The sequence below is a fragment of the Bos indicus genome, chromosome 3, assembly GCF_029378745.1.
Source record: "Bos indicus isolate NIAB-ARS_2022 breed Sahiwal x Tharparkar chromosome 3, NIAB-ARS_B.indTharparkar_mat_pri_1.0, whole genome shotgun sequence".
In the NCBI taxonomy this organism is placed as follows: Eukaryota; Metazoa; Chordata; class Mammalia; order Artiodactyla; family Bovidae; genus Bos; species Bos indicus.
The window spans coordinates 12,904,725-12,925,576 of NC_091762.1; the positions used below are offsets into that span (position 1 = coordinate 12,904,725).

General features: G+C 44.1%; 1 protein-coding gene across 2 annotated transcripts in view; it reads right to left on the bottom strand.

Moving 5' to 3' along the window:
* Positions 1-1,036: 1,036 nt before the first annotated feature.
* LOC109579134 (CD48 antigen-like) overlaps positions 1,037-20,852 on the bottom strand; it is a 90,406-nt gene continuing 70,590 nt past the window's right edge. For both annotated transcript variants that reach the window (XR_011565281.1, XM_070784190.1), the window contains exon 6: positions 1,037-2,011. Coding sequence is in view for 1 of the 2 variants with exons in the window: in XM_070784190.1 (XP_070640291.1) it covers positions 1,949-2,011 (63 nt within the window). In the remaining variant the exon portion in view is untranslated. The remainder of the gene's footprint in view (positions 2,012-20,852) is intronic.

The following is a 20,852-nucleotide window of genomic DNA, read 5'->3' on the forward strand; positions in this document are numbered from 1 at the left end:
GACTGAGCAACTGAACTGAACTGAATCATAATTAACACAAAAATGGAGTTAGTTGGCATTTGAGGATCTGGTCTCAGACATGTTTCTGCACAACTAAGAACCTGAACTTTTTTTGAACTGTACCAGACCTAAGGACATCACCAGGGCATTTTGAATATCTGCCAGCTACAAGATCTTAAGATCTCCCCTTGTAACTGTACAAACTTTTCAGACCTCAACCAATCCTTCCCTAACCAGCACCCTTACTTCTTGCCAACTTTGCTTATAACTCTTGAGAACTCTTGTAACTAACTATAACCTTGGAGGTTTTGACTTCATAAACCTCCCCCATTAGTTGTCCCATGGAACAAAATTCAAGTACTTCTTTTTTTGTGTGTATTTCTTTAAATAACTAGTTTCTTTAGCATTATGGTTTATTACAGGGTATTGGATATAGTTCCCTGTGATAGGATCTTGTTGTTTATCCATTTTCTATATAATAATTTGCTCCTGCTGGTCCCAAACTCCCAATCCATCCCTCCCCTCAGCCCCTCCCCTTTGGCAACCACAAATTTGTTCTCTGTGTTTGCTTGTTTTGGTTTGCAGATAAGTTTGTGTCATGTTTTAGATTCCATATATAAGAGATATCATATAGTATTTATCTTTATCTTTCTGACTTACTTCACTGAGTATGATAATCTAGAAGTGGCATTATTTCATCCTTTATTATGGCTAAGTGGTATATATACCCCAGATTTTTTTTTCCACTCATCTGTTGATGGGCATTTAGGTTGTTTTTGAGTTTTGGCTTTTGTGGGTAGTGCTGCTGTGGACATAAGGGTGTGTGCAGGTATGCAGCTATAATACCCACTTCCTTTTTTCTGTTTCACTTGCTACTTCCTCTTATTTTCCCTATCTTTCCACCTCTTCCTCCCCCTCATCCATTCCTTGCCCTTTCCTCCTCCAAGTCCTCCTTTCTGGGCTAGAGGTTAAGGGCACAACAGTTTCAAGTACTTCTTGAATCTGTATCTCCTGGGCTGCCGTCCTAACAAGTCTCCAATAATTACCTTTTTATTTCAATCAGATCTCCATTTCTAAAGTTTTGGTTAACAACTCTTTCACAGTTTCTGCATCTATCAGCCCAGCCCCAGAGTCTTGGTCTGAGGCTCTGAAAAGTTCGAAGCTTTCAGACCCCAGGTTAGGCAGCTGTCAACAAAGAGGGAAAAGTCCCTATAGAACTCTTAGGAGAGGGCTCGGTACCTAATAAGGGTTATAAATGTTAGCTATCATCACAGCTAATCCTCCCAAATCCTGCAAGAGTTTACCATCCCCATATTGTTGTGGAAACAAAAGCTCAGAGGCGAGGTAACTTGTCCAAGTCCCCCAGCCAGTCACTGGTGAGCAGAACTTCGTCCTTTCCATGAAGGAAGCACAGAAACAGTCCAGGCTGCCTTCCTCACGCCCCCAGTGGAAATGCAGCTCTCTGACTCCAAAGCTCTCAGGCCTTCCAGTATAGAACTTATTACAGTGCGACTAACACCACAGTGGGAGAAGGCAATAGCAACCCACTCCAGTACTCTTGCCTGGAAAATCTCATGGATGAGGGAGCCTGGTAGGCTGCAGTTCATGGGGTCGTGAAGAGTTGGACACGACTGAGAAACTTAACTTTCACTTTTCACTTTCATGCATTGGAGAAGGAAATGGCAACCCACTCCAGTGTTCTTGCCTGGAGAATCCCAGGGGTGGTGAGCCTGGTGGGCTGCCATTTCTGGGGTCGCACAGAGTCGGACACAACTGAATCAACTTAGCAGCAGCAGCAGGAACACTGTGGTGACGCCCTTGAGGGCAAGGTCACTGCCTTACTTATCTTTTGTGCCCTGGGTTGGAGCCCTGAAAAAGGCAGGGCTGGATGTGAGCCTGTATCTGTGCTGTTGGAGGAAGGAATGAAGATGACTCCAGGTTTCCAGCCTCAGTGAGTGGGAGAAGGGTAGACCAGTTGGTGAAGACCAGGAAGTTGAGAGAAGCTGATGGCCTGGATTTGAGAAGAAAGTGGAGAAAGGAGAGATGTAAGGTTAGGTTTGGGCAGGTTGTGATGGAGAGACAGGGAATCTTTCATTAGGATCTGGAGCTGTAAAAATCCATTGGTGGCTCCCCCATCCCCTCTCCACATGGACTGGCTTGTGACCTGAGGTCAAGGTCCCTGCCCTGGACTTGTTACTAATGGAAGACCTGAGGCACACCCAGGAAACCACAGTGTTTAGAACACTTATGCAGCCACCTAACAGAGCCCAGAAAAGGGTTTCTGGCCATTGTGGAGGGGATGAGGAGCCTTGGAATGCAGGGATGAGCTGGAGGAGGAACCCACCACAGCTGTTGTGAGGGGGCAAGATCTCTAGGGAAACAGGACAAGAATAACCACCGAAATGCCCAGCACCAGCCCCTGTGTGCTGCCTTCTCTCCTGCGGGGGGTTTGGGGGTGGGTGGGAGGGTGCCTGGGTAGGGGATGGGAGGTTGGGGTGGGACTTTGCCTTCTGCCACGAGGACACCCTCCCTCTCACTCTGTCCTTCCCCCCTGTCCTATTTTCCTCCCCCCAGCAGACTGTGTGTGGTGGGGGTAGGGGTGGGGGCAGGCGGGACCACCACGTTCCAGCCCATGGGAGAAAGTGGGTCTTGCCAGCTGTCTCCTCTCCACCTCAGCCCATCACTATCAGATCCCCTCCTCCTAGGCCTGACAGGCAAACCCGGCACCCACCTCTCTGTGTCTCCTGGCTGCCCACCTCCACTGTGCCCTCACCCTCTCCCCTGAGCAGGATAACAGTGATACAGCCTGATACCCAGAAGTGAAGGGTGAAGGGAGTCCCCTCTCCCTCCCTCCTGGGCTTCTGGCCCTGCTCCTTGGTCTCCCCAGCTCCTCTCTCGCCCAGTCCTCTGTCCTTGGCAGGCCCCAGCCCCAGCCCTGCCCCCAGTGCTCTGGACTCTCCCCCTGCCTGGCACTCCCTCTGCTGTGGGAGGGCCCAGAAGCTCCCTGCCCTGGCCTGGCCGCTGGGAGTCCCTGTGGGGCAGGGGAAGCTGGCTTCTGGGATTTCCCCGGCCTCTGGCCAGCAGGAAGTCTGCCCTTGGAGAGGGGAACCTTGCTCCATTCAGCCAGACCAAAGTTCAGGGGAGGCGCCTGGGGACTCCCGCTGATCTCTACTCTTCAGGTTCGGGGTTCAGGCCTCAGAGGCCCAGAAAGCAACCCCAGGTCAGGGTGGGGACCAGTCGGAGGCACTGGAGGGCGGTGGGGGGAGACCTGCATCACCCCAAGCTGGATTCGGCCCCCCAGGCTGTGGAGCAGTGGGGAGGGGGCTCTCTGGACGTCTCTCCTCTCCGGGCTGGTTGTGTGTGCCAGGCGGGTGTGGCCTGGGCACAGAGCCTTGATAAGGGGCTGCAGCAGCGCCGCCTCAGCCCTGTGGGCTCCTGGGCGGCCCGGAGCAGAGCGGTGTGTCCACCCCCTGCTTGTCCTGGTCCTGACACTTCCAGGAACCAGAGGCAGGAAAGGAGGTGCCTGGAAGCCTTCCTCTGGTGCCTCAGTCCCCTCCCGGGGCTGTGGCTGATGAAAGGCGATAAACCCTGCGAGTGAGGGTAGGGGGAGAGGCAGCCTCCTTTCCCAGGGGCTCTGGCGGGCAGAGTCCCCCCACCTCCTCTCTGAATCTCTCTTCGGCCCTTACTCCCAGGTTGCCCTGTTCCCTGGCTCCAAACGAGCCCCCGGAGACCCCTCAGCAGCAAACAACAGGGAAGGAGCAAGAGCCCGCCCCGGGGGAGCAGGGTAGACAACTCGGGTGATGCGCACACTCCACCCCGCCCCGCCCCCGCCCCCGCCCGCAGCCGCCCCTCCGCATCTCCCACTCCTCCGCCCCTCAAAACCCGGGTTGGGGGGTCCCCTTTTCAGAGCTCTTCTTCAGGCCGGGCTGTCTCACCCCACAGCTCGGGCAGAGGTAAGAGGGGCGGGGGAAGGCGGAGAGAGAGAGGAGTGAGCCGGAGGTTAGTTGAGACAAAAGCGGACAAGCCTGGGTGGGAAGGAACCACCGCGGGGGCCGGAGCTGGGGTCAGGTGGGGGCAGTCCTGAGGAGCCGATCGGGGAGTTTCCAGGGATGAAGGGAGAAGCTGCGCGCTGGCCCGGCGCCCCCTGGTGGCAGTGCTGCAACGGCAGCCACCCAGTCTCTGACCCGCGGTTGTGGCCACCTGGTTGGTCTTTCCTGGACGTCTGGACAGAGTGGAGGGCACAGCCCTGCACAGGACCCAGGCAGGGTCCTCACTAGCAAGAGCTGGGTTTGAGAAACTGCACAGGAACCAGGGTCTATTTCAGTGCCTGTCAACCCTGTCCACCTCATTTTCTCATCTGACCAGCAAGTGGTGGATCATCATGCAAATCTTCGAGGCCCCTTCTGGCATGGGCATTGTGAGGTTCCAGGTCTAGATGGACCTGACCTGGCTCCCTGTTTCTGCTCTGATCTCAGACTCTCTTATGGCTCTTGCCTCAGCCACACTGGCCTCCTGTTCCTGGAACATACAGTCCCCTCAAGGGCCATTACAAGAGTTGTTGCCTCTGCCAGGAAAACTATTCCTTAAGATATCTACTCCATCATCTCCTCCCAGTCTTTCCTCAGAGGTCTTCTCTTTGATGAAGCCTGTTCTGACCTCCTGATGTAAAACTGAAACCACTCTCCTGAGCCTTATCCCCTAACACACTATACCATTTCCTTATTTATCATGACTGTTGTGTAGTGTCCCTGTCCTTCTATTGGAATGATGGAGATAGAGTATTTTTTGGATTCATTCGTGGTTGTACCCTAAGCACTTGGGGCACTGGTATACCGTAGAGGCTCATTAGGACTCCCCACTATGGCTCAGTTGTAAAGAATCTGCCTATAATGCAGAAGATGCAGGAAATGCGAGTTCAACCCCTGAGTCAGGAAGAACCCCTGGAGGAGGAAATGGCAACCCACTCTGTATTCTTGCCTGAAAATCCCGTGGACAGAGGAGCCTGGTGGGCTACAGTCCACGGGGTCACAGAGTCTGACATCACTGAGCGACTGAGTAAAGCACAGCACAGCACACAGGGGCTCATTAATACATGTAGAAGGAACCAGTGTACCATGGAAGAGGGTCTGTGGTGGGGGCAGACAGGTCTACCTCAAACAGCTCACGTTTCATGCAGAGATGTGGTTGTGCTACTGACAATATAGTAGGGTTTCATTGAAAGGATCACATTTCTGATGAGCTACTGAAGGGGGAAAGTGGAGAGGAAGGTGAGGGCTCATGGGAAGAACAGAACATAGCTTATCTCCTGCACGCACTGTACCACAGCTGGCATCCAGTTCACCTACATCAGCAATTCCCACTGTGCTCCATCAGCGTGCTCCAGACCAGCAGTTCTGAGAAATACTTCCCAAGAAAGGAGATGGGGCACAAATTCAGAAAACTCTGGGAAATGTATAGACTGGTCCCTTCTGAGATAGTCACAATCCCTACTGCTGTGGGAACATCAGTTTAAATTCTTTAATCTGGTATGTCACAACATACATAACCTTGGGATTCCATGTTCCTTCTTATTTTTTCAAGCAAATCCTTCCTGAGCTTTACTAAATTAGTGTCTGAGTCAAGTTATAACATACTTTGGAAAATGCCAACTTACAAGGTAAAGTTTAACTCTGAGCATGACATCCAAGACTAATCTCAAACATGCCTGACATTTCACCCATTCCATGCAGTTCCCTATTTGCTCACAGCTCTTTAGCTTCTCCTCCCACCCTACTCCCCATGTCTAAACTTCTTATTGCTGTTGTGATTCAGTCACTCAGTCATGGCCGACTCTTTGCAACTCCACAGACTCCAGCACGTCAGGCTTACCTGTCCTTCACTATCTTCCGGAGTTTGCTCAAACTCATGTCCACCGAATCAGTGATGCCATCCAACCATCTTATCCTCTGTCATCCCTTTCTCCTCCTGCTCTCCATCTTTCCCAGCATAAAGGTCTTTTCCAGTGAGTCGGCTCTTCTCATCAGGTGGCCAAAGTATTGGACCTTCAGCTTCAGCATCAGTCCTTCCAACCAATATTCAGAGTTGATTTCCTTAGGATTGACTGGTTTGATCTCCTTGCTGTCTAAGGAACTCTCAAAAATCTTCTTCACCACCATAGTTCTTCAGCACTCAACCTGCTTTATGATCCAACTCTCATATCCATACATGACTACTGGAAAAGCCATAGCTTCATCTATACAGACCTGTGTTTGCAAAGTGATGTCTCTGCTTTTTAATACACAGTCTAGATTTGTCATACCTTTTCTTCCAAGGAGCCAGTATCTTACAGTTCAATTCAGTTCAGTCTCTCAGTCATGTCCAACTCTTTGCAATCCCATGGACTGTAGCATGCCAGGCCTCCCAGTCCATCAAACTCATGTCCATTGAATCGGTGATGACGTCCAACAGTCTCACCCTCTGTCATCCCCTTCTCCTCCTGCCTTCAATCTTTTCCAGCATCAGGGTCTTTTCAAATGAATCAGCTCTTCACATCAGGTGGCCAAAATATTGGAGTTTCAGCTTCAACATCAGTTCTCCCAATGAATATTCAGGACTGATTTCCTTTACAATGGACTGGATAGATCTTGCAATCCTAGCCTTTTCCGACACCACAGTTCAAAAGCATCAATTCTTCGGCGCTCAGCTTTCTTTATAGTCCAACTCTCACATCAATAAATGACTACTGGAAAAATCATCGCCTTGACTAAATGGACCTTTGTTGGCAAAGTAACGTCTCTGCTTTTGAATATGCTGTCTAGGTTGGTCATAACTTTTCTTCCAAGGGGTAAGCATCTTTTAATTTCATGGTTGCAGTCACCATCTGCAGTGATTTTAGAGCCCCAAAAAATAAAGTCTGTCACTGTTTCCACTGTTTCTCCATTTATTTGCCATGAAGTTATGGGACCAGATGCCATGATCTTAGTTTTCTGAATGTAGAGCTTTAAGCTAACTTTTTCACTCTTCTCTTTCACTTTCATTGAGAGGCTCTTTAGTTCTTCACTTTTTGCCATAAGGGTGGTGTCATCTGCATATCCGAGGTTATTGATGTATCTCCCAGCAATCTTAATTCCAGCTTGTGCTTCATCCAGCCCAGCATTTCTCATGATGTACTCTGTATATAAGTTAAATAAGCACGGTGACAATATACAGCCTTGATGCACTCTTTTTCCTATTTGGAACCAGTCTGTTGTTCCATGTCTAGTTCTAACTGTTGTTTCCTGACCTGCATACAGATTTCTCAAGAGGCAGGTCAGGTGGTCTGGTATTCCCATCTCTTGAAGAATTTTCCACAGTTTCTTGTGATCCACACAGTCAAAGGCTTTGGCATGGTCAATAAAGCAGAAATAGATGTTTTTCTGGAACTCTCTTGCTTTCTCCATGATCCAGCAGATGTTGGCAATTTGATCTTTGGTTCCTTTGCCTTTTCTAAAATCAGCTTGAACTTCTGGAAGTTTATGGTTCATGTATGGTTGAAGCCTGGCTTGGAGAATTTTGAGCTTTACTTTACCAGCGTGTGAGATGAGTGCAATTGTGCAGTAGTTTGAGCATTCTTTGGCATTGTCTTTCTTAGGGATTGGAATGAAAACTGACCTTTGCTAGACCTGTGGTCATTGCTGAGTTTTCCAAATTTGCTGGCATATTGAGTGCAGCACTTTCACAGCATCATCTTTCAGGATTTGAAATAGCTCAACTGGAATTCCATCACCTCCACCAGCTTTGTTCATAGTGATGCTTTCTAAGGCCCACTTGACTTCACATGCCAGGATGTCTGGCTCTAGGTGAGTGATCACACCATCGTGATTATCTGAGTCATGAAGATCTTTTTTGTACAGTTCTTCTGTGTATTCTTGCCACCTCTTCTTAGTATCTTCTGCTTCTGTTAGGTCCATACCATTTCTGTCCTTTATTGATTCCCTCTTTGCCTGAAATGTTCCTTTGGTATCTCTAATTTTCTTTAAGAGATCTCTAATCTTTCCCATTCTATTGTTTTCTTTGCACTATTTCTTTGCACTGATCACTGTGGAAGGCTTTCTTATCTCTTCTTGCTATTCTTTGGAACTCTGCATTCAAATGGCTATATCTTTCCTTTTCTCCTTTGCTTTTGGTTTCTCTTCTTTTCACAGCTATTTGTAAGGCCTCTCCAGACAGCCATTTTGCTTTTTTGCATTTCTTTTCCATGGGGATGGTCTTGATCCCTGTCTCCTGTACAGTGTCACGAACCTCTGTCCATAGTTCATCAGGTTCTCTGTCTATCAAATCTAGTCCCTTAAATTTATTTCTCACTTCCACTGTATAATCGTTAGGGATTCAATTTAGGTCATACCTATATTGGTCTAGTGGTTTTCCCCACTTTCTTCAATTTAAGTCTGAATTTGCCAATAATAATAATCTGGCCCAGCTCAAGCGCTCCTTTCCACCTTCTGCCTGTGTGTGTTGTCCACCCTTCGCCATTGTGTGTGTTCATCCAGCTCTGTGTCTCAGTTGCTTTGTTTCATTTTGTCTGAGCCCCTCTGGACCTGCTCCTCTCAGGCAGATATGAAGTATGTTCACTCTGCATCCCAAGTCTTGTCCCATGAGCTGCTTCAGTGAACACTGGTGTTTTACCAAAAGTTTTAGTTTTGTTTTAGGTTTGAAGGATTCATTAACAAAACAAACTGCTTGTCACACACCATAAACAATTTCAATATATCATAGAGAATTAATGGACTTAATTGCAATATGCAGTCAATGAAAGAAGAGAAATAGGAACAATAGAGAAAAGTAACAGCACATACATCACAAAATTGGGCCAACCAACATGCAGACTTAGCTCTGGGAAGTCCCTCATTAGCAACAATCTGGAGTCCTAATTGGGAAAAGATCCCAGGGGATGCATCCATCCAATGGGCAAGACTACAAATTGCAGTTTCGGGGGCTCAGCTTGTAATCCCAGGCTGCAAACTGATACCATTATCAGTTTGCCTGCAAAAATGTAGCTCTGGTTTTACCTTAATCTTTTTACAATGCTGTTTGTTTCACATTGTGAACCATAGGATTTTGTTAGACTCCACGGGATTGTTCAGACCTCCAGGGGCTAAAGAATTCCAAGACCACTCCCTTTCTTATCTAAAGTTCCACCTGACTTGCTGTGTTTGCAGGCAGGCACAGAATCCAGGCAGTGTCCAGGCAGGTCAGAAACAAGTTAGAGGCCTGGTCTCCTGCTTCTGAAGCGTGAACAAGATTTCTCCCATGGGTGGAGCCAAACAGAAAGGATTCTGACAGCTCTGCACCTGCGGCCTGGGGAAAGGACACCAGCTGCTCCTGCCAGTTACACCCTCCCCGCTTGGTGTCTTTAGTAGCTTCATCTCCATGGACACCTCTCTGCCTTCAAACTGCTAGTAGTCAGCATCCTAAACATGACTGGATTTCTCTAGTGAATAATTTTCAAAGATATGTATAAATAGTTCAACAAAGAAAAATACAAGCACTTAATGGTCATTTGGGCACATGTTTAAACGTACTTGTAGTGGTAGAAATGCAAATGTAATGTGTATCAGGAATCATAAAATGTTCACGCCATCTGTTCTATTGCCCATATCTGGGAATAAATCCTAGGGAAAACCCCAAACACTGGGAACATTTTATGCTCCAAAGCCGTTTACAGTATTCTCTGTTAAAGACCTTTTTAGTTGTGAAAAACAATACTGGAAGAACATAACAATTAATGTATAGCTTAATGAATTATAAAGAAACATCCACATAAGCACCACAGGTCACTAGATAGAACACCCCTGCACCCCAGGAATCCCTGTGTCCCCTACAAATCACAAGGTTCCCATCCCTAGAGATAAGCACTTCCTTGCTTTACTCCAGAGTTAGGCATCCATGAACATGATGAATTACTTCCCCTGTTTGGAGGGTTCACAAAAGTGAATGCACAGAGTTTGTGTTCTCTCCTCTCTGGTTTCACCCAACACTAAAAGAGCCTTTTCCTCATGTCCCTTGAAGCCAGGTGCATGCATCTGTGCAAACCAGGTAGTTATGAACAGAACCAAACATTAAATTAAACATTACATTACCAAACTATAACACTTTTCCAGGTTATAGGAGTACATGAAAGAATGTGTACAAGCTCTTAGCACAATGCCCTGTACGTGGTGTGGACTTAATACAGTTTCATTCTTACCTTCCCGCTATGACTTGGGTCTAACTGCATATCGAAACAGGATTCTGCCTGCTCCTACCCTCAGTACTGATCTGCTTCCTCTCCTGCTACCACTAATTCTTACCAGCATTCTGAAACTGAGTTCTGTCGCTCTGGTCACCAGCAACAGAGCAGTCTCAGCATTTTATCTTCTGCTGTTCACACAGCTCCCACCCTCTGAGAATTCCTTAGGATGTTCTAGGAACAGGACAAAGCCAACCCAGGCAGAACCCACCCCTCTGTCTCCCACTCCTCATTCTTCACTATATCCTTAATTTCAGCAATAGTTGTAGTGATTTAATGTAGTAATTAAATTTACATGATTTAATTAATCATTAAGTAGTAATGGTTTAATCTGTATTGCAGAGGAAAAAAGAAGAAAATACTCAGACTTTTTGGACATCTTTTTCGAAGAAGTGGAGGCAAGAGAAAAAATCTGGAAAATGGAAACAGATGATTGTTCAGGGTTGAAGCATAGGGATGCCTGTTGGAGAGGGGCAGTGATGGGCAGCGTGGAACCTGAAGAAATAGCCCTGGTGCCTTTGGTTTTCTGTCCTTTAAGAAAATCACTGTTGTGAACCCACTGCTCAGTTTCCAGGGTCTTGTGCCCTTTTGCAAAGTGGATCTTTTGTGATTGCCACTATTGTATATCAGGTTTCAGGGGAAAAGTCCTTGAAAATTCCTATAGGATAGGGAGCAGGCTTTATCGTGGAAACTTAGGGAAGTTGGCCAAGGAAAAAAGAGGAAGTGACCCTGGCTGTCTTATCATCACTTGGAAAGGAGTGGCCAGAGCTCAACAATTTGCTCGACACACAGATGGGAACTGTGCTCTAGAGGAAGGACTTAGATCCCAGGTCATTCCCCCTTCTTACAAGGCGAGGGGTGAAAGCGGGCTTGACAGTAAGGGGATAGGAAGTAAAAGCCTGCATTAAGTGCCAGAAATTTATAAGAGTTTTCTGGGGTTGCAAGCAGCCTAGCACCAGTGTCTTGGGGGATGTGGGACATTTGTAAGCCCTCTGTCCAATGGATAGAGCTCAGGACCTCATGGGACATTGACTGTGGGTGCAGACTCTCCAAATGCAAGTTCGCGTTGTCACTGTGCTTCTGACCAACTGGCTTAAATCAAAAGATCCCATGATCCCCTCCTTAGGTTAAATTAATTTGCTAGAGTATCTCACAAAATGCAGAGAAACATTTTACTTAGTAGGTTACCAGTTCACTACAAAAAGCCATAATTCAGGATCAGCCAGATGGAGGAGACACATAGGACGAAGTATGTGGGAAAGATGCATGGAGTTTCCATGATCTTGCTGGGCATGCCACTTACCCTGATTTCTGTGTTCATCAACCCAGGACTCTCTGAACAAGTTTTATTTCATTTTGTTTTTACTGGAAGCTTCATCACACAGTTATAATTGGTTAAATAATTGGTAGTTGGCAACTGATTCAACCTCCAGCCCCTCTCCCCTCCCCCAGTGCTGGGAGGTGGGACTGAAAGTCTCACTGTTCTAATCACATGGTCTCTTCCCCTGGAAACCAGCCCCAGGCTTACGTGCTTTCTAAAAGGCATCCCATCAACATAAGACACCTTCTAAGCTCTCCAAACTTAGGAAATTCCAAGGGTTTTAGGAGCTTTGTGACTGGAATGCGGATGAAGATTAAATATGTACTTCTTATTATAAATCATAATATCATAGTAATACATGAATATAACTGACTGAAACTAGTATCTGTCTGAAGCACAAAAATCACTGGACTCTAGAGTGGTTATGTCAATAAATTCAGAAAAAGTATTTTACAAAATCCAATAGCCTTTTATAGTAAATACAGCTGAAAAACAAAGAATAGATAGAAATCCCTCAATCTAATGAAGCACATCAATGAAAAATCTACATCTAACATCACACTTAATGTTGAAAGACTGGATGATTTCCCCCTAAGGCCGAGAACAAGACAAGGATATCTACTCTCACGACCTCTATTCAACATTGTCCTAGAGGTTCTAGTGAGGGCAATTAAGCAAGAAAAGGGAATATAAACCATCATAAATAATGAAGTAAAACTATCACAATCTGCTGATAACATGATTTTCTACATAGAAAATCTTAAAGAATCCACTTAAAAACTATTATAACTAATAAATGAGTTCAGCAAGGTCAGAGCAGGCAAGTTTAATACAGTTTTCTAAGGAATGTAAGATAGCCAAAATAATCCTGAAAAAGAGGAGTAGGAGAACTCACACTTCCAGATTTCAAAAGTTATTAAAAAACAACAATAACATAGATAATATGGTACTGGCACAAGGACAGACGTATAGATCAATGGAATAAACTGAGAGTCCAGGAAAAAGCCAACACGATCAACTAATTTCAACAAGGGTGCCACGGCTATTCAATGAAAAATGAAAAATCTTTCCAACAAATAGTGCTCAAAACATTGGATAGTTTGGTGCCAAATAATGATGTTAGACCCTTACCTCACACCAAGCTGTGCTTAGCTGCTCAGTCATGTCAGACTCTTTGCAACCCTTTGGACAATAGCCCGCCAGGCTCCTCTGTCCATGGGATTTTTTCAGGCAAGAATACTGGAGTGGGTTGCCATTTTCTAACTCCAGGGGATCTTCCCGAACCAATAATCAAACCCACATCTCCTGTGTCTCCAGCACTGCAGGCAGATTCTTTACCTGCTGAGCCATCAGGGAAGCCCAAAATGCAGTCTAGCTGATCCTTAGATGATTTCTATGATCAAAATAGAATTACCCTATAATCCAGTAATTCTACTTCTTGGTATGTGCCTAATAGAACTGAAAAGATATGTTCTCAGAAACTTGTACACGAATGTTTGTGCTTAGTCACTCAGTCGTGTCCGATTCTTTGCAACCCCATGGACTGCAACCTGCCTGGCTCCTCTGCTCATGGGGATTCTCCAGGCAAGAATACTGGAGTGGGTTGTCATTCCCTCCTTCAGGGGATCCTCCCAATCCTGGGATCAAACCCAGGTCTCCCGCATTACAAGCAGATTCTTTACTGACTGGGCCACCAGGGAAGCCCACACGAATGTTTATAGCAACATTATTCATAATAACTAAAAGGTAGAAACAACTCAAATATCAAACAGTGGGTACATGGATAAACAAAATGTCACACACACACTCTCTCTCTCTCACAACACAGACACATACACACATACCTTGTCACTGTTACCCACCATCTCTAAGTCCTAGAAACTCTGGAGGCCTCTTGTGGGGGAGTGCAAGGCAACCTAAACAATTCAGCACAGCAAATATAACCACCCAAAATGAAGAATGGGGCTTCCCAGGTGGCTCAGTAATAAAGAATCTGCCTGCCAAGCAGGAGATGTGAGTTCAATCCTCAGACCAGGAAGATTACCTGGAGAAGGAAGTGACAATCCACTCCAATATTCTTGTCTGGGAAATCCTATGAACAGAGGAGCCTGGTGGGCTACAATCCATAGGGTTGCAAAGAGTCGGACATGACTGACTAAACATCAACAATTGAAGAATGAGGAGGTGGAGCCCTCTGTTTGTGGCTCTGCATACCCTAGGAGGGGAGTTGCATACTGCTTGGACAAGGACCAGTCTCTCTGGCTGAGTTCTTTACAGACACATCCATGATGCCTTTCATAGTCCTTGAGTGATGGCTTCATTTCAGCTGGAACAAAGCAGCCTCTTTATGGAGGAGTTATAGAGGAAATCAATCATTCAGATATATTTTTAAAAGCACATTCTCACTGAATACATTTTCTTAAAGTTACCACTTCATCTGAAAAAGAAATCTCTTGATCAATTAAGCTTACTACTCTTGAATGTGTAATTCCTGCCAGTATACACTTTAAATACTCTCTTCAAATAATTTGCCATTAGTCTTATCAAAAGATCTCAAAAAATTTATTTCTTGAGGAAGCATATGGACTCCTTTCGCCGATGTCAAACTGACTATAAGAAGACATTTCCAGCCCTTTCCCAGCAAAATATTATATTAATCGTTGCTGGAGATATAGTGGTAAACAGAAGAGTCAGGGACTCACAGTAACATAATGGAAGGAAAGAAAATCTAAACCGAAGAAGAATGTGCTGATAAGACAAGTTTTAAGATGGGTCTTAAGAGAAAGTAAATTTGCCATATCATTCTCAAGAGAGTTATGATTTATAATGTACATTTTAAATGTGCTTTATAGTTACAAACATATACAGGAAAATTTCTGCTTCACTTCCACTGAGTAGTCAACAAAAACCAGGTTTAAATTCTAGCAGAAAATTCAATTTCAGAAATTCTGGGTTTCAGCATTGGAAGTGAAGGAAGTTCAATCCAACTAGTGCATCTTCTATTAAAAGGGGAATTGTTTGCACTTTCTATAGCAGGTAAGAGTCTCTTCCTTTAGGTGCAGAAAGTGGGTTTGACATCACAAGGGGTGTTTTGCTATACTTTCCCCTAAATCCTCCTTAGGCTTGTGCTCAGGAAGAAAGGGCTTTTCTTGGCCCTCTATCCCCCTTTCCCATGGCCCTAGAATCTGTGTCCTTTACTTCGTGGTGGTGACCAGTTGCAGGGTTTCCTAAGTACATTTGCGAAGACAGGAAACACAGAGAAGGGGCTTTGGAGACTGAGTGCCACAATCTCTGATCCACCTTACCCAGCCCTCTGCCAAGGGCCGTGGGGCAGCCTTGTGACTAAACGTGGTTCTCAGACCCACAACAACCTTCCTTCACACTGTCTTGTTTAATTTACTGCTGTCAACCAAGAGAGTCCCATAAAACATCTTCCACTTTTAATTGCCTTGTTATGTTCTTAGCCATGGTCTCAAATGAAACAGCAGATGGTATGAATGTATCTATTAAACATTATTTTGGCTGTGTATAACCAAAATACCTCAATGATAGTGGCTTACACATAATAAAAGTTTAGTTTTTGCTCAGACAAAATGAAACAAATCCAAAATGTTGTATATCTGTACCATGGAATATTAGTCATAAAAAGAATGAAATACTGACACATGAGATGACATGGAAGAACCTGAAACATTACATTATGTGAAAAAAGCCAGATTACCAAAGACCATATACTGTAGGATTCCTGTGATATGAAAGTCCAGAGTGGAGAACTCAACAGAGACAGAAGGTAGATGAGCAGTTGCTTAGGGTTTGGAGAGGGCAGGGAAAACAAATGATAGCTAAAGGGTATGAAGTTTCTTTTTAAGGTGATGAAAGTATTCTAAAATTGACTCTCAATGGCTGTACTTATCTAAAAATATACTCAAATATCATTGAATTGTGCTTTTTAAGTGTAAAATGTATATCTCAGCTTTTAAAACGTGATTGTATTTGAAGTGTAGAATAAGAACATGTGCTTTGGAAAGAGGCTGATCTGGGTTTGTCATTCTACTCCTCTCAGCCTCACTTTTCATCTGTAAAGTGGATATAATGGTCACACTTTCCTCATAGACTTTGAGAATTAATAAGGTATTGCATATCAAGAGCTTAGCCTCAGAGCCCTGTACATAGGAAGGAAAATACACAGAGCAAATGTCTGAGGCACACAAAGCCTTTTTAGCCAGCTGAAAAGGAACTTTGTTAGAACAGCAGATTTTAGCCTTTAGGTGTGGACAGCAATAGCAAATCAGTCAAAAATATTTCAAGGCCCAAAATGACACTCAGGCAGAGAAATTAGTGGTAAATATTTTTCCCAAGTTGGCAGGAGGTGGGGGCTGCTCTATTGCTCAGATTCTGAAAAGGAGCCTCTTAGATTTGCCAGCCCTGTAGAGAAGGAAGGTAAGTGAGCAGCCCCTCTCCCCCACATGTTGCTAAGCAGAAGGCTCAAGGGAAAGAAAGAGTGGACAGGACACCGGAATTTTTACATTAATGAAATATGCAGAGGCTAGCTGTCCAGAGAATCAGAGGAAGATAAAAGCAGATGGATGGAGTTAGCCCATGGGAGAGTCATCCTGGCAAGAAAGGTTCTTCCTTCATCCTTGTGGACAGACTTTGATGAGTCTGGCAGTATATATCAAGATCATTTGTGGGGTCCCATGGACTCTGAAGGCCAGTGGGGAAGAAAGCATTCACTTTTTAATGGGGTTGGCATCTCATATAATGGTGGCGGTAAGAACAAGACATTTCTCTCTAAACAAATCCCTGAGTGGGATGCAGGGGCCTCTGCCTCATTATTAGTCTGTTTTTTTCTCTAATTGTTCTTTCAGATGGTGAGGCCAGTGGGAAGTATGCATGCATTTAAAACTCCATACCAGAGATTGCAACACTAGAGGTGAACAGTTATTCAGTTACCTCATTTTTTTCTAATGCATATGTGAAATAATTGCATTTCTTGTTTTGTTACCTGCTTGTTCCAGTCTTATGACCACAAATATATAGATGTGTCTCATTTTATTTATTGCATTTCACTTCATTGCATTTTACAAATACTATGTTTTTTTACAAATTGAAGATTTGTGTCAATTCTGCATTAAGAAAATAATGGCAACCCACTCCAGTGCTCTTGCCTGGAGGATCCCAGGGATGGGGGAGCCTGGTGGGCTGCAGCCTGGTGGGCTGCAGAGTCAGACATGACTGAAGTGACTTAGCAGCATGTTTGTTTACAAATTGAAGATTTGTGGCAATCCTGCATTAAGAAAATCTATCAGAGTTGTTATTTTTAAATTAATGTATGTACATGGATTTTAAAGATATAATGCTATTGAACCTTTAATAGCATTAAAGGTTTAAGTATACTTAAGCTATAGTATAGTTTAAGTATAACTTTTATATGCGCTGGGAAACAAAAAAAATACTGTGTGACTTGCTTTATAGTGATGTTTGCTTTGTTGCAGTGATCTGGAACCCAGCCCACAACATCTCCAAGGTTTGCCGTATAATTTATTTTCCTTATCCATTTGCTTTGATTTAATGGCTTTTCTTTCTGGTGAATGAAAAATCCAGTGTTTGTGAGAGCAGGTGAGTTACTGATGCTTATCTACTGATGCATTTTTATTTCATTGTAAACAAGTTTCTGTGGCTCAAATTTAAAATGTAGAAATGAGCTTGTAGAAAACTTAGTATCTAGCCTCAATTATTTTCTATCCCCAAGAACAGTCTTCCTTTTAAAAAAGAAAATTAGGAAAATCTGGTGCCATGAAGGGGCACTCCTAGAAGCCTGGGCCAGTGGTAGAGCCAAGTATTCATAACAGAAGCATCACCTGAAGAATGGGTTCTGGAGAACAGATGTGTTTGTGGAGCATTTGTGGCCTCACTGGGGACATCCAAAGGGCTTCACTTACTAAACCCAGAGACTCCTGAAGCAGGAACACATCTCCGGTCCTGTGACAGCTCACAGGCTCAGATAAGTTCAGATATTTGTCCAGAGCACTCAGGTAATAAGTAAATGAGATGATTTTCAGATATCATAAGTAAATAAGATGTGGCATTGGGAGGAGGCACTCAGGGAGGATTTATAACCTCAAGGACACTGGTCAGCACTTAAAAAATGCTGGTCACTGTGTGTCCTCAGAATCAGGGTCACAACAATCTGCCCTCAGCAACATGTTTCTAGTTGGGTCAGGAAGTTTCAGGAAGATTCTGAATGTGGGAGAAAGAGTTCCCACACTGACCATCACAGGATCAGTGCCCAGCAAGCCTCCTTGCTGTTGGGGAAAGACCTTGTTAATGGGACAGGGATGTCTAAGGTCCCTGGTCTGACACCTGTCCCCAGGCTGAGGAGTCTTTTATAACAAATAAAAAACTTGTCATTTTATTCTGTATATCATCTTTGACATAATTTTGTCAGCATGAGTATATGTCAAAAAAATCCCAAGTATTATTGAAATATTGTTGCAAATGATACAACTAACAAGGAATTAATCTCCAAAATATACAAACAGCTTATATAGCCTAATATCAAAAACACAAACAATGCAACAAGAACAAAAAAAAGGGTCAGAAGATCTAAACAGATATTTCCCCAAAGAAGACATACAGATGGCCAAGATACACATGAAAAGATGCTCAACATTGCTAATTATTAGAGAAATGCAAATCAAAACTACAATGAGTTATCACCTCACGTCAGTTAGAATGGCCATCATTTAAAAGTCTACAAACAATAAATGCCGGAGAAGGTGTGGAGAAGAGGGAACCCTCCTACTTTGTTGGTGGGAATTGTGAAATGCTACTGCCACTATAGAGAACAGTAAGGAGGGTCCTTACAAAACTAAAAATAGAGCTATCATATGCAACCCCACTCTTGGGTATATATCTGGCAAAAACTATAATTTGAAAAGATACATGCATTCCAATCTTCAATGCAGCATTAGTCAAGACAAGAAAGCAACCTAAATGTCAATCAACAAAGGAATGGATAAAGAAGGTGTAGTATATGTGTATACAATGGAGTACTACTCAGTCATTAAAAAGTATGAAATAATGCCATTTGCAGCAACATGATTGGACTTAGAGATTATCATACTGAGTGAAGTAAGCCAAAGACAAATATGATATTGTTTGCAGGTGGAATCTAAAAAATAAAATACAAATGTACTATTTACAAAACAGATATAAAAAACAAACTATGATTACCAAAGGGGAAACAGGGGATAAATTAGGAGGTTGGGATTAATATATACACATTACTATATATGAAATAGATAACTAATAATGAAACTGTGTACAGGCCAATGTGTTCCTGTCTTTTAAAGTAAAATGCTGATGAGAATTAATGATTGGGAAATGTGAAGATGTGGTATTCAGTCACAAAAACAAAGAATAGTTGGGCTAAGGAACTGGTGAGAACTTAGATTACAACTCTTCTTCTTATTTAACTTATATGGAGAGTACATCATTAGAAACGCTGGGCTGGATGAAGCACAAGCTGGAATCAAGATTGTCGGGAGAAATATCAACAACTTTAGATATGCAGATGACACCACCCTTATGGCAGAAAGCAAAGGAGAAATAAAAAGCCTCTTGATGAAAGTGAAAGAGGAGAGTGAAAAAGTTGGCTTAAAACTCAACATTCAAAAAACTAAGATCATGGCATCTGGTCCCATCACTTCATGGGAAATAGATGGGGAAACAATGGAAACAGTGGCTGACTTCATTTTGGGGGCTCCACAATCACTGCAGATGATGACTGCAGCCATGAAATTAAAAGACGCTTACTCCTTGGAAGAAAAGTTATGACCAACTTAGATAGCATATTAAAAAGCAGAGATTACTTTGCCAACAAAGGTCCATCTAGTGAAGGCTATGGTTTTTCCAGTGGTCATGTACAGATGTGAGAGTTGGACTATAAAGAAAGCTGAGGGCTGAAGAATTGATGCTTTTGAACTGTGGTGTTGGAGGAGACTCTTGAGAGTCCCTTGGACTGCAAGGAGATCCAACCAGTACATCCTAAAGGAAATCAGTCCTGAATATTCATTGGAAGGATTGATGCTGAAGCTGAAACTTCAGCTGAAGCTGAATACTTTGGCTACCTGATGCAAAGAAGTGACTCATTTGAAAAGACCCTGATGCTGGGAAAGATTGAAGGCATGAGGAGAAGGGGATGACAGAGGATGAGATGGTTGGATGGCATCACCAACTCAATGGACATGAGTTTGAGTAAGCTCTGGGAGTTGGTGATGGACAAGGAGGCCTGGCATGCTGCAGTCCATGGGGTCACAAATAGTTGGACATGACTGAGTGACTGAACTGAACTGAACTTCCAAATAACAGAATCACTGAACTCCCAGTTCCCCGAAAGATATAGATAAAGGCCTGACACACATTTCTAAGTCGTTTTTCACAGGGAGCAGACTTCCTCCAGATGAAAACTGCTGACTCCATGAACCAGAATGTTAATGATGCTTGAAATATCATCTTAATGCCAACCAATCCAAGAACTGTCTGGGAGCTGATCATGCCCTGCTCCTTGAACACTATAAAACTCCTCACTACTCTTTCCAAGGTGGATCACATGGTCTTCCAGGTATTAGCTCCTGTGGCCCCTTTTGCCTGCAAAAGTAATTAAAGCTATCCTTTTCCACTTCACCCAAAACTCTGTCTCCATGTTTCTATTTGGCACCAATGAACAGAGGCCGAGTTTCGGCAACAATAAGTACCTATTGTATAGCACAGGGAGCTACACTATATGTATATATACATTTAGTATGTGTGTGTGTGTGTGTGCACGTGCACACACTCTGTGCTTAGTCACTCAGTCATGTCTGACTCTTTGCAATCCCATGGAAAATAGCCCGCCAGGCTCCTCAGTCCGTGGGGATTCTCCAGGCAAGAATACTGGAGTGGGTTGCCCTCCTCCAGGGGATCTTTCCAACCCAGGGATCAAACCCAGGTCTTTCACATTGCCGGTGGATTCTTTAATCTGAGCCACCAGGTAAGCCCAAGAATACTGGAGTGTGTAGCCTATCCCTTCTCCAGGGAACTTCCCAACCCAGGGATCAATCGGGGGTCTCCTGCATTGCAAGCAGATTCTTTACCAGCTGAGCTACCCAGGAAGCATATATATATATATATGAAAGTGAAAGTGAAGTCGCCCAGTCGTGTCCGACTCTTTATGACCCTGTGTACTGTAGCCCACCAGGCTCCTCCGTCCATGGGATTCTCCAAGCAAGAATACTGGAGTGG